This window comes from Mauremys mutica, chromosome 5 (assembly GCF_020497125.1).
Source record: "Mauremys mutica isolate MM-2020 ecotype Southern chromosome 5, ASM2049712v1, whole genome shotgun sequence".
Taxonomy (NCBI): Eukaryota; Metazoa; Chordata; order Testudines; family Geoemydidae; genus Mauremys; species Mauremys mutica.
The window spans coordinates 144,353,294-144,367,529 of record NC_059076.1 but is presented as its reverse complement, the minus strand read 5'-3'; the positions used below and the strand labels follow the sequence as shown (position 1 = coordinate 144,367,529).

The 14,236-nt window shown below is 46.2% G+C and overlaps 1 protein-coding gene across 10 annotated transcripts in view; it reads right to left on the bottom strand.

The window, feature by feature from the left end:
- The window catches only part of DCTN1 (dynactin subunit 1), a 133,492-nt gene that overhangs the window by 55,836 nt on the left and 63,420 nt on the right, over positions 1 to 14,236 (bottom strand). For 5 of the 10 annotated variants that reach the window (XM_045017901.1, XM_045017902.1, XM_045017903.1 and 2 more), the window contains 2 exons: positions 14,157 to 14,188; positions 1,588 to 1,611 (listed from right to left, as the gene is read on the bottom strand). In XM_045017901.1, the coding sequence (XP_044873836.1) occupies positions 1,588 to 1,611; positions 14,157 to 14,188 (56 nt within the window). The remainder of the gene's footprint in view (positions 1 to 1,587; positions 1,612 to 14,156; positions 14,189 to 14,236) is intronic. The other 5 variants (XM_045017904.1, XM_045017905.1, XM_045017906.1 and 2 more) reach the window with 2 other exon arrangements.

Below are 14,236 nucleotides of genomic sequence, written 5' to 3'. Positions count from 1 at the left end.
GATCCACAGCAGCACTAATTGGCAGCCTACATGCCGTCACTCACAGGAGCAAGCAGGTACCGTCTCACTCTCCTTCTTACTCTCGCTCGTTGCATTTCTAATGGGCCCATCACTGCAGTACCTGGGGGGGCAGAGTTTTTGCAGGGTTTCCTTGTCAAAGTTACAACATGCCCCAGTCAGACTGCTAAGCTCCGCTGAGACCCGCACAGCTTTCCTTTCGATACAACTGCAATTTGAAACAAACGACAGATCTGCGGGGATTTTCTGACCTTCTCTTTTTCACTGGCTACTGCCAGGATATAACAAGGGTGAGTGGGAAGGAGATGGCTCTTCCGAGAGAACAGTTAGTGTCTGGAAAAGAGGGGCTTGGGAAAAACTGTCATTTTACAAGTATTACATTTAGGCAAAATGGCGACTTGTCTTCAAATCAGAAAGAAAACATCCGGTAGCCGCACTACCTGCTTCCAAACTCCAATTTTTCGCTCTTTTGAGACAGAGTTTTCCCTATTGCTGGGTTTATCTTCTTGGCTGTCTATTTCGGATACTTTCACAAAATATTCCAGTGTCAACCCACCTCCCTTAGCAAACTGTTACACATCGATTCAGAACCATACCATGCCCTGTGACAGCACCTCTCTGATCGTCTAGCGCAGTCGCTGTCTGTTTTCATTTCTCCCTTTAGACCAGTGGTTCTCAAACTTTTGTACTGGTGACCCCTTTCACACAGCAATCCTCCGAGTGAGACCCCCTTTATAAATTAAAAACACTTTTTAATATATTTAACACCATTATAAATGCTGGAGGCAAAGCAGGGTTGGGGCGGAGGCTGACAGCTCGCGACCCCCCCGTGTAATAACCTCGTGACCCCCCGAGGGGTCCCGACCCCCAGTTTGAGAACCCCTGCTTTAGACAAAGGGGCAGGGAGTGAGCCTACATCTATTGTGCACAGCTCCGAGCACGTTGTTGGTGCTTTACACAGGAGATTTACATCCATCACAGCAATAGCTGGAAGGAAACAAGGCAGCAGAATGTGAAAGCCAAGGTTAACTTATCAGCCTAAGCTATGGGCTGGAGATCATAATACTTGTGCTGGGCCTTTGATTCTAAAGCCGACTCGTGCGTGTTGATGTCAAGAATTTCGATACATGCACCCAGAGAGAAATATGATGGGCACATTTCACAAGAACAATAGTTAACTCACACCCAGCCCTGGTGTGAAAGCTTTATCCTGATGCTGTGAAGAAACAGCAGAAAGTTCTCAGAACTCCCAAGAAAAATACCGATGTTTGGTTTATGAACCCACGTTCCCTACCAGGTTGCGTGGCAGGCTGCGAAGTGGTGAAGGACACCTTCCCATAAAGCAATGCTCCTCCCCCAGTGCATTTGGACTCTGATTACCTAGCATCCTGTAAGCAAGCTGGGCCAACCTAGGAGCCGGAGAAGGGGAACACATGCAATGAGTAAACATGCGACCATACAATGGAAGGCACAGCAGCAATGAGTGACAATGAGCCGAGATGTATTTGGGGGCATTTCATGCGGCCAGGAGATTCTGCGACGTACAGATTAATTGCCAAAAAAACGCACCACCTTTTTAGGTTTCACTCCGCGCTGCATGAAGAAGGGACAAAGGTTAGAAGTTAGAGTTTACACTGCCTGGACGGCCATTCACACAGCTGCACGTTACTGATTCGAGCGGTTACACAGCTTGCCCTGCTGTTCCTGAGGAAGGTACTTGGATCTGTTCTGGTGAAGTCACCAGACCTCAATAAGACATACAATCAGCAAGGAAGAAAGCACCCAGATTAACCTAAACAAGTCTGTGAAATGTGACCTGCCAGCATGTAGCAGATACCTTGAGGCTCGTGGGCTTTACCCCAGAGTGGCTTTAATCAGGCTTTGGCTCCTAGGGCATTAAGGCTTCTAAGGTTCCAGCAAAGAACATTTTGAAAGGCAAATGACTGCACTTGACAGTTTAGTTAACTGGCAGGCAGTGGGGCCTAGTGGAAAAAGCACTGGACTGGACTCAGGAGACCTGGGCTCTATTCCCAGCTCTGCCAGATTCCTTGGGCAAGTCACAGCCCTTCCGTGCCTCAGTTTCCCCACCTGTAAAAAACAGATAATGCCATGACTACTGCCCTGCTCTGTGAGGGGCTTCACACTCTACTGACGACAAACGCTACAAGAGCTGGGTATTATTTTGTTTCCAATACCGTCAGTCAATGCATCTGCCCCCAGAAGCCTGGGATTGCTAGGAAGCTAGGTCTGCCCCAACCTCATATTCCAAACTGAGCCCCAGTTCAGCAACCTCTGCCCAGGTGTGGGGTGGGGAAGCATGTACAGCCGCTGCCTGCACTACACCTGGTGATTTCTCTGTAGCTTACTGCCGCCCACAAGGCAAGTTCCCCAGTGTAAAACTGGAGCTGAGTGAATTAACACTGGGCAGGCCTGCAGTAACCAAGAGGGACGTGAACAATTGCTCATGATTGTGTTATAACTAAGATTTAAGCCTCAAATTATACAAAGATAAGGGCTTGGACATGCCACTTTCCCCATTAGACAGATCTGCCCTGGCTGTGTCGAATCTATCGACCAAACCAGGCCAAAATATGTTGAGAGAGAGAGAGAAACAGACAGAGAATTTTCTCCTTTGCCCAAGTAGCACTGACCTCTACAGACATGCTACTATGAGTCACTTCTCCATATCAAAACCAGAAGCACCACCATTATTTCAATTACCACAGCAGTCAGAGTGAGGCCTAGGGAGAAGGCTACTACTGCCGTATTTACACTTTTGTGTAAGCCTCTTATTTCATCCATGTTAACCCAGGCCCTGTGTCCACCCTCCCAGAGATTAGCCTTATCGAGCAGCATGCTTACTGGCAGGGCGCTCTCAGTCTGAGGCTGGGATGACAGATGCCCTTAGGGAAAATGAACAGCTGGTGTTCACCTTACATTCAAATACCAGGAGCTTTTTTACAGAAACAGATTCAACAATAAATGCATTTACTTATCTTCCATTTGGATAAGGACACAACACAAGGCACAAATTCTACGCTATTATAAAGTGCCAAGGGAAGTCTTAAAGCAGTGAGAATCTCCGATTTCTAATTGGCTGGTTTACCATGAGGCAGTCACAGATTACCAGCATTTATCCCTGGGATTAGCAGAAAGGAGTGGAGATAAAATTCACAGGAAATCCACCCCCAGCACAGAGACACATTTGAGTGATGCAGCCTATGTCAGGAAACAACTCCTTCCCCGTCTTAGCCGCACACCGCAGTGTGTTACCATCCGTCCATTGCCCTGCCGGGTTCCTGTTCACACTGCAATGGCTTTGGACCAAGAAATAGACCATTTCGTTCCATTCATGAGCGAGCTCCAACAACGTGGTCAAGACAATATTTGAATTAAGGCAAGAATGTTTCCTAGTGATTAAAACTGGAACTGGGAACCAGAACTCCTGGGTTCCACCCTCAGCTCTGCCACTGACTGGTCGGGTGCTCCTGGGGGGGGGGGGGGGGGGATGTGCACGTGTTAACAGACACGTCTCCAATCTGCATCTCAGTTCAAAGTAGAAATCCTGACCTACCCCCCAGGGATTTGGGATCAGTTAGTGGCGGTAAGACACAGGATCCTTGGATGAAAGTTGCTATAGAAGGGCAGTGTCTTTTTTTTTTAATTAAACAAAAAATTAATTTAATTAAAAAAAATTAAACAAAGTCTGTAAACACTTTATATAAAAATCTGAGGTCTAAATTATCCCGTGTCCCTTTAACCTTGGGGAGACCTGAAGAAAAGGGAGACTATTTTGGCTAAAGGTGTCATCTCAAAGACATGGCTGGTAACTTGACTACAGGGTGGCAAAATTAGTCCCCAAAGGACCTGGAGACAAACTGTGTTTCCTGTCATGTGCCACGTTAGATCACTGGACACTCTGATGCAGTGTATTGTAGGTTTATAGCTCAGAGTACAGAGTGCCTATTTCCCTTGACTCTAGTGTCATCTAGTGGCAAAATACTGTTAATCCGCAGCTCTTGAATGTAAGAGAGGCAACAAACAGCTGTAAAACTCTGTCCTTGGGAGAGGCGGGAAGCTGCTCTGTGATGTCCTCAGGCTTCTCAGACAGTATTTTTACTAATACAATTAGGCTGTTCTTGAAGAGCAGCAGTATTGCCTCAAGCAATGATCAGGATGCTCTGCAAATCCAACATGCAATCATCCAGGGACAAGAGCAGTTGTAAAATGCACTTCAGCACAGAGCAGTAACAATGGGAAAGGTCTTCAGTATCATTCCGATTACAGAGACAGAGAGGAGAGGTTATCGGCCCGAAGTCACACCGAATCAATAAAGGCTTGTCTACACAGGAAGTTAATTTAGATTAAGGTAGGGTGTGAGTTTAAAGCAGAATGGCTATTCCTGATTAACTCCCTGTGTGGATGTTCTTAGATGCTCCTATTCCAGAATAAGAGCATCCACACAGGGAGTTAATCAGAAACTCTCCCCTCTGTAGAGGAGCTTTAAGTAGCTGAGCACTGCAGATGGCCTGAAGGAAGCACGGCTTGGCTTTGATGCCTCAGGGCCTGACTTCACGGCCTTGCACCTTGTAGAGTTGTTTACCCCTGAGCAAAGGGGATGTAAAGAATGGACTGTTCTGATTTGCACCCATGTTCTATCGCCTTCATGCTCTTGGCTTTGTGTAACACTCCTGCTGCTTGAAACGGCCTCCACTCCCCATCTGCCGAGTCCCCTCTTCTTCTGGTAAACCCACTTCCTTCCAGGAACTGATCTTTCTTCCTCACTCTTCCTGAGATGCTGTCCCATGACTTGTCTAAAGGAGACCGAGCCTTGTGAGGGCACAGAACACAGCTGACTCTAAAGCCCCACGTAAGTGTTGTTTAGTATCAGCCTGAGCCCAGTAACTTGTGTGACTAGCGAGGATTAACTGGATACAGTTCTGGGACGCTGCTCTTTTTGCTTCTCAGAGACCCACACTCGCTACTGAAACAGTTTTCAAGAAAAAGGGACCCAACACCACAATCCCTTCCTGACGGGAAGGAAATATGTCCAAAATAGGCAAAGCAGAGAAATGAGGAGAAAGCGATGAAGTCCGGGCGTCTCAGGACTTCATATCAGTCCCACCTTAGTCCTTGGTACCACATTCTCAGAAGCAGAGAAAGCAAAGAGGTACCACGTTAACAAGCGAGAACTGCAATGAAGCAGTAGTTATCTGCCAAGATCAATGTGCCAGAAGAGATGCCACAACACAGAAAATCCACGTCTCAGAGACAGATATTGTGATTTCTAAGGAATTTGTGCTAATGACATGTCAGTCTAATCAATGGATAGTCCACTCCTAACAGGCCACGCTTCACACTCAGGGTACGTCTACCCTGCGGCTAGGAGGTGTCATTCCCAGCTTGAGCTAGCACATTACAAATAGCAGTGTGACTGCGATGCCACGGGCCAAGCTAGCCACCCAAGTACACACCTAGGCTCTAGCTAGCACATGTACATGAACCTGAGCTAGGAATTTCACAACCCAACTGCAGCGTAGACAGCCTCTGGGACTGCAAGGTAGGAGTGACCACTGCTTCGCATGAGCTTGATTTGTTCTTATACTAAACATTCTTTAAAGTTGACTTTACTGTGCAAGGTTCTATTGATAATTTTCTGGACTTAGATGATTCAGTGTCTCCACAGAACGTGTGTCTTTGTATAGGTGCTAAAAACTGGATTCAGGATGAAAAACAATTGTGGCAACGTGTGGTGAAGGCTTGCATAGAGACTTCATTCAGAGTAAAGATGGGCTTCTCAGGCAAAGAGAACCATGGGCTACAAGCAGAGGTGGCCTCCAACAGTGGGCTGGGAACGCTGCTGACAACAAAGCCATGAAGCTCTCAAGTAACCACTTTGGACAGCCCAGTAGCTCTGAGTTTTACAGAGTAACATCTGATCTTTCTTGGCCAATGGAAGGGTCATCACACACAGGAGGAGATGACACTGATTTTGACAGCATTTCCTAAGCTAGTGCCATACTCCCTAGCAAGACACTTGCCATGTACTTTCAGCCAGCAAACGTTGGCTCCTCCATAACTGGCCAAAGAACAGGGTTAGTAAAAACAAGACTTGCTTGTAAGATACCAAATCTGGATCAGACGATGGCAACTTATCAAACCAATCCCCCTTGCAGCACTCAGCTCTTGTAGTTTCGAGTGCGAAGAGCCTCAGGACCATCAGCAGCAACGACTGACATGGGCAGCAATGCTGGGGAATGCTCGGTCTAGAGCATGTGCTTTGTTAGAGGTTTTGTCCCAGGACTCATTTGGCCCTCAGCACCATAGCACTGAAGAAATGGGCAGAGTCTCCTTGCACGGGGGAACATGCAGTCTCTAAAGCAATCAGTACTGAGCTTTGGCTCCTTTGCCTAGGATCTGATGTCGGCTCAGAGGCAGATGATCCAGTATCTGGGCACAGGCTTGCCACGCGCACACAGAGGGGAGAACTGGGCAGTCAGACGTTTTAACATCAAGTCCTAAAGCAAAGCCCATTCTAAGTCTCATGAGTATCTGTAGGGTACCAGTCAGAGTGTCACTTATGCCCCAAGCTACATGTGCAACTTTCCCCACTCGTGAGCAAAACGCTGTGAGTGCAGCTCAAAGCGTTTAGCCCACGTTGCTTCCATGTGGGCGGCTATCCCAGGGCGCAAGGAAAGCTGCGTAATCAATGCAGCCCGCGCTGGCAGTGCCCTAACTTGCAAAACCAGTTTCCAGTCCTGAAGATGAAAGGAAGGCTGCATGTAGCTGAGCATGCAGCTCCCACGGGGATCCTGGCTGACTGCAGTACACGGCAGTTAAGAGGATGCCCAAAGAACCCTACAGACACGTACAACACTGGCAATGGCCGCAGGAGGAGGAATATCCACCGAACGTTATAAAGCAGGAATCACGAGATGCATGTAGCCCACGCTCTGTCTCCCACAGTGGCCAGCATCAGATTCTTCAGAGGACGGTGCAAGAAAAACCCAAGTGAGCCACCATGGAATAACCCAGCAGTTCTCAAACTGTGGGTCGTGACCCGTTTTAGTGGGGTCGCCAGGGCTGGCTTAGACTTGCTGAGGCCCAAGGCTGAAGATGAAGCCTGAGCCCCACCACCTGCGTGACGTGGCTTCGGTTACAGGCCCACTGCCTGGGGCTGAAGCCCTTGGGCTTATGTTTTGCCTTGGCCCCCCACCCCCCATGGGGCCGTGGGCTTTGGGGTCGTGTAGTGATTTTTGTTGTCACTGAGGTTTGAGAATCCCTGGAATTGCCTGTCTCTTGGGGAAGTTTCCCCCAATCCCAGCAGTGAGCATTTGGCTTGTGTTATGAAGACGTACAAACCCTGTGCAGCCTGGCTAATGTAACAGTGAATGTCCTCGGCACCCATATAAATACCGAGCCTTTGACTGGTGTGGTCAGACTGTCCAAAGTCTCCGAAGGGTTAAAACGTGGCATCTATGCCTCTGCTCCAATGTTCTGTTGGCTCAGGAAACAGACTTTAAACTAGGTTTGAGGGGGGCAGGTGACCAAAGCCCACAGGTAAGTCAAGAACCTGGAGACCCGGGGGAAGGGTCGGAATTTGGAGGGGGAACATGGGCTGTTATAGCAGGGATAGAGGAGAGACAAGACAGAACTGGGGCAGGCGTGGGGGGGGGGGAATCAAATCAGTATCTTAGATGTCTGTATATGAATGCAAGAAGTATGGGGAATAAGCAGGAAGAACTCGAAATACTAACAAATAAAAACAACTATGAGGGAGAAACAGTAACAGGAAACTTGGAAATGGCAGAGATGCTGAATGACTTCTTTGTTTCGGCCTTCACCGAGAAGTCTGAAGGAATGCCTAACAGAGTGAATGCTAATGGGAAGGGGGCAGGTTTAGAAGATATAATAAAGAACAAGTTAAAAATCACTTAGAAAAGTTAGATGCCTGCAAGTCACCAGGGCCTGATGAAATGCATCCTAGAATACTCAAGGAGCTAATAGAGGAAGTATCTGAGCCTCTAGCTATTATCTTTGGAAAATCATGGGAGACAGGAGAGATTCAAGAAGACTGGAAAAGGGCAAATATAGTGCCCATCTACAAAAAGGGAAATAAAAACAACCCAGGAAACTACAGACCAGTTAGTTTAACTTCTGTGCCAGGGAAGATAATGGAGCAAGTAATTAAGGAAATCATCTGCAAACACTTGGAAGGTGGTAAGGTGATAGGGAATAGCCAGCATGGAATTGTAAAGAACAAATCATGTCAAACCAATCTGATGGCTTTCTTTGATAGGATAATGAGTCTTGTGGATAAGGGAGAAGCGGTGGATGTGGTATACTTAGACTTTAGTAAGGCATTTGATACGGTCTCACATGATATTCTTATCAATAAACTAGGCAAATATAACTTAGATGGGGCTACTATAAGGTGGGTGCATAACTGGCTGGATAACCGTACTCAGAGAGTAGTTATTAACCGTTCCCAATTCTGCTGGAAAGGTATAACAAGTGGGGTTCCGCAGGGGTCTGTTTTGGGACCGGCTCTGTTCAATATCTTCATCAACGACTTAGATATTGGCATAGAAAGTACGCTTCTTAAGTTTGCAGATGATACCAAACTGGGAGGGATTGCAACTGCTTTGGAGGACAGGGTATAATTCAAAATGATCTGGACAAATTGGAGAAATGCTCTGAGGTAAACAGGATGAAGTTTAATAAAGACAGATACAAAGTGCTCCACTTAGGAAGGAACAATCAGTGTCACCCATACAGAATGGGAAGAGACTGTCTAGGAAGGAGTACGGCAGAAAGGGATCTAGGGGTTATAGTGGACCACAAGCTAAATGAGTCAACAGCGTGATGCTGTTGCAAAAAAAGCAAACATGATTCTGGGATGCATTAACAGGTGTGTTGTGAGCAAGACACGAGAAGTCATTCTTCCGCTCTACTCTGCGCTGGTCAGGCCTCAGCTGGAGTAGTGTGTCCAGTTCTGGGCACCGCATTTCAAGAAAGATGTGGAGAAATTGGAGAGGGTCCAGAGAAGAGCAACAAGAATGATTAAAGGTCTTGAGAACATGACCCATGAAGGAGGCTGAAAGAATTGGGTTTGTTTAGTTTGGAAAAGAGAAGACTGAGAGGGGACATGATAGCAGTTTTCAGGTATCTAAAAGGGTGTCATCAGGAGGAGGGAGAAAACTTGTTCACCTGAGCCTCTAAGGATAGAACAAGAAGCAATGGGCTTAAACTGCAGCAAGGGAGGTTTAGGTTGGACATTAGGAAAAAGTTCCTAACTGCCAAGGTGGTTAAACACTGGAATAAATTGCCTAGGGAGGTTGTGGAATCTCCGTCTCTGGAGATATTTAAGAGTAGGTTAGATAAATGTCTATCCGGGATGGTCTAAGACAGTATTTGGTCCTGCCATGAGGGCAGGGGATTGGACTTGATGACCTCTCGAGGTCCCTTCCAGTCCTAGAATCTATGAATCTATAATTGGCATCACAGAGACCTGGTGGGATAATACACATGACAGGAATATTGGTATAGAAGGGTACAGCTTGCTCAGGAAGGACCAGCAGGGAAAAAAGGGAGGAGATTTTGCCTTAGATATTAAAAATGTATACACTTGAACTGAGGTTGAGATGGAAATAAGAGACAGACTTGTTGAAAGTCTCTGGATAAGGATAAAAAGGGTAAAAAACAAGGGTGATGTCATGGCAGAGGTCTCTTACAGACCACTTAACCAGGAAGAAGAGGTGGATGAGGCTTTTTTTTAAAACTACTAACAAAATCATCCAAAGCACAGGACTTGGTGGTGACGGGGGACTTCAACTACCCAGACATCTGTTGGGAAAATAACACAGCAGGGCACAGATTATCCAATAAATTCTTCAAATGTATTGGAGACATTTTTTATTTCAGAAGGTGGAGACAGCTACCAGGGGAGAGGCTGTTCTAGATTTGATTTTGACAAATAGGGAGGAACTGGTTGAGAATTTGAAAGTGGAAGGCAGCTTGGGTGAAAGTGATCATGAAATGGCAGAGTTCATGATTCTAAGGGATGGTAGAAGGGAGAACAGCACTATAAAGACAATGGGAAAGCAGTGGACGTGTTATTCCTTGACTTTAGCAAAGCTTTTGATACGGTCTCCCACAGTATTCTTGCCGGCAAGTTAAAGAAGTATGGGCTGGATGAATAGACTATAAGGTGGATAGAAAGCTGGCTAGATGGTCGGGCTCAACGGGTAGTGATCAACGGCTCCATGTCTAGTTGGCAGCCAGTATCAAGCGGAGTGCCCCAAGGGTCGGTCCTGGAGCCAGTTTTGTTCAATATCTTCATTAATGATCTGGAGGATGGCGTGAACTGCACTCAGCAAGTTTGCAGATGACACTAAACTGGGAGGAGTGGTAGATGCGCCGGAGGGTAGGGATAGGATACAGAGGGACCTAGACAAATTAGAGGATTGGGCCAAAAGAAATCTGATGAGGTTCAACAAGAACAAGTGCAGAGTCCTGCACTTAGTACAGAAGAATCCCATGCACTGCTACAGACTAGGGACCGAATGGCTAGGAAGCAGTTCTGCAGAAAAGGACCTAGCGGTTACAGTGGACGAGAAGCTGGATATGAGTCAACAGTGTGCCCTTGTTGCCAAGAAGGCTAATGGCATTTTGGGCTGCATAAGTAGAGGCATTGCCAGCAGATCGAGGGACGTGCTCATTCCCCTCTATTCGACATTGGTGAGGCCTCATCTGGAGTACTGTGTCCAGTTTTGGGCCCCACACTACAAGAAGGATATAGAAAAATTGGAGAGAGTCCAGCGGAGGGCAACAAAAATGATTAGGGGGCTGGAGCACATGACTTATGAGGAGAGGCTGAGGGAACTGGGATTGTTTAGTCTGCAGAAAAGAAGAATATGGGGGGGGAGGGATTTGATAGCTGCTTTCAGCTACCTGGAAGGGGGTTGCAAAGAGGATGGATCTAGACTGTTCTCAGTGGTACTAGATGACAGAACAACGAGTAATGGTCTCAGGTTGCAGTGGGGGAGGTTTAGGTTGGATATTAGGAAACACTATTTCGCTAGGAGGGTGGTGAAGCACTTGGATGGGTTCCCTAGGGAGGTGGTGGAATCTCCTTCCTTAGAGGTTTTTACGGTCAGGCTTGACAAAGCCCTGGCTGGGATGATTTAGTTCGAGATGAGTCCTGCTTTGACCAGGGGGCTGGACTAGATACCTCCTGAGGTCCTTTCCAACCCTGATATGCTAAGATGTTATGATTCTATGATTTCAAGAAGGCGACTTTAGCAAACTCAGGGAGTTGGTAAGTAAGATCCCACAAGTCTAGGGGGAAAAACAACTGAAGACAGTTGGCAATTTTTCAGGGCACAAAAGCAAACTATCCCTCTGTGTAGGAAAATAGGAAGTATGGCAAGAGACTACCCTGGCTTACCCGGGAGATCTTCAATGATCTGAAAAACAAAATAGAATCCTACAAAAAGTGGAAACTAGGTCAAATTACGAAGGATGAATATAAACCAACAACACAAGTATGTAGGGACAAAATTAGAAAGACCAAGGCACAAAACGAGATCAAACTAGCTAGACACACAAAGGGGAACAAGAAAACATTCTACAAATACATTCGACGCAAGAGGAAGACCAAGGACAGGGTAAGCTCATTACTTAATGAGGGGAAAATAATTACAGAACATGTGGAAATGACAGAAGTGCTTAATTACTTGTTTGTTTAGTTTTTCCACCAAGAAGGCTGGTGGTGACCGGACGTCTAACATAGTGAATGCCAGTGAAAATGAAGTAGGATCAGAAGAGGCTAAAATACAGAAAGAACAAGTCACTTGGACAAGTTAGATGTCTTCAAGTCACCAGGGCCTGATGAGATGCATCCTAGAATACTCAAAGAGCTGACTGAGGAGATATCTGAGCCATTAGCGATTATCTTTGAGAAGTCATGGACGACGGAAGAGATTCCAGAAGACTGGAAAGGGCAAATCTAGTGCCCATCTACAAAAAGGGAAATAAGGACAACCTGGGGAATTACAGATCAGTCAGCTTAACTTCTGTACTCGGAAACATAATGGAGCAAACAAGTAAGCAATCAATTTGCAAACATCTAGAAGATAATAAGGTGATAAGTAACAGTCAGCATGGATGTGTCAAGAACAAATCGTGTCAAACTAACCTGGTAGCTTCTTTGACACGGTAATAAGCCTTGTGGATATGGGGGAAGCGGTAGACATGGTATATCTTGATTTTAGTAAAGCTTTTGATATGGTCTCGCGTGACCATCCCATAAATAAACTAGGGAAATGAAACCTAGATGGAGCTACTATAAGGTGGGTGCAAAACTGGTTGGAAAACCGTTCCCAGAGAGTAGTTATCAGTGGTTCACGGTCATGCTGGAAGGGCATAATGAGTGGGGTCCCGCAGGGATCAGTTCTGGGTCTGGTTCTGTTCAATATCTTCATCAATGATTTAGATAATGGCATAGAGTTTGCGGACGATACCAAGCTGGGAGGGGTTGCAAGTGCTTTGGAGGATAGGATTAAAATTCAAAATGATCTGGACAACCTGGAGAAATGGTCTGAAGTAAATAGGATGAAATTCAATACGTACAAATCCAAAGTCCTCCACTTAGCCAGGAACAATCAGTTGCACACATACAAAATGGGAAATTACTGCCTAGGAAGGAGCACTGCAGAAAGGGATCTGGGGGTCATAGTGGATCACAACTAAATGAGTCAACAGTGTAATGCTGTTTTTAAAAAAGCAAACGTAATTCTGGGCTGTATTAGCAGGAGTGTTATAAGTAAGACACGAAGTAATTCTTCAGCTCTACTCCGCACTGATACGGCCTCAACTGGAGTAGTGTGTCCAGTTCTGGGCACCACATTTCAGGAAGGAGGTGGACAAATTGCAGAGTCCAGAGAAGAGCAACAAAAAATGATGAAAGGTCTAGAAAACATGAGCTCTGAGGGAAGATAGAAAAAATTGGGTTTGTTTACTCTGGAGAAGAGAAAATGGAGAGGGGACATGATAACAGTTTTCAAGTATGTAAACGGTTGTTACAAGGAGGAGGAAGAAAAAATGTTCTTCTTAACCTCTGAGGATAGGACAAGAAGCAAAGGGCTTAAATTGCAGCAAGGGAGGTTTAGGTTGGACATTAGGAAAAACTTCCTAACTGTCAGGGTGGTTAAGTACTGGAATGAATTGCCTAGGGAGGTTGTGGAATCTCCATCACTGGAGATGTTTAAGAGCCGGTTGGACAAACCCCTGTCACGGATGGTCTAGCTAATCCTTAGTCCTGCCATGAGTGCAGGGGACTGGACTAGACGACCTCTCGAGGTCCGTTCCAGTTCTGTGATTGGACACCCAGACACAGTAACGGGCACCCATGTAGGTCTTGTACGAGCCACCAGGACTCCTGGACAAAGACAAGTAGGGCAGTATATATAAAGCTTAACTGGAAACTAGGCACATAGCCAAGAAACCCAACAGGTTTTCAGCAGAAAAGGTGAATTTAAAATATGCTGTTAAAGAAAGAGAGAGAGAGTGTTACTTCCTTCTCTGAAACGTAGGGTCATTTGGAGGGAAATCGCAATTTCACATTACTGGAGAGCATTCAGGGGCAGGCTCTGCAATACTGAATCAAATGAAGAATGACCCCCCCACCCCAAAACAATAGACTGTTCACCTCCCTCCCACCAGTGTGACCCCCCTGTGAGAGGGCTGCTTGTAACAAACCAAAAAGGTTTCTGGTCATTTGGAATAAAGCTATTTTTGATGTGCCTTGCTCTTGACTGACCCAGGCGAATCCCTTGTGGAACACCCAGATAACGCAAAAGCTAGATTTTCCTCACTAGCCATTTTATTTGGGGGTTTCCTTTTTTGCCCCCTTTAATCTGCTATGTTCACTGGTTGAAATCCTGGCCCTGCTGTGTGCATGTGCATTCGTTCTGAGAGACAGACGTTTGGTTACACTCTGGAAAGGCAGGAAGAGCTAATGCAGGGAATTCAGCAGATTAGCGTGCACAAACCCTCCCCTCCCAAAAGCCAACACACTGACGTGATGGAATGAGTTTCTCCAAGCAGGCGGCAGGGTCTCACGCTGAAGTACTCACCAATTTGCTGGCTTTGGCAGCTTCCGAAGATTCTGGAAATAAAACAGAAAAACCAAGAACCATGAGCTGTTTGTGACGTA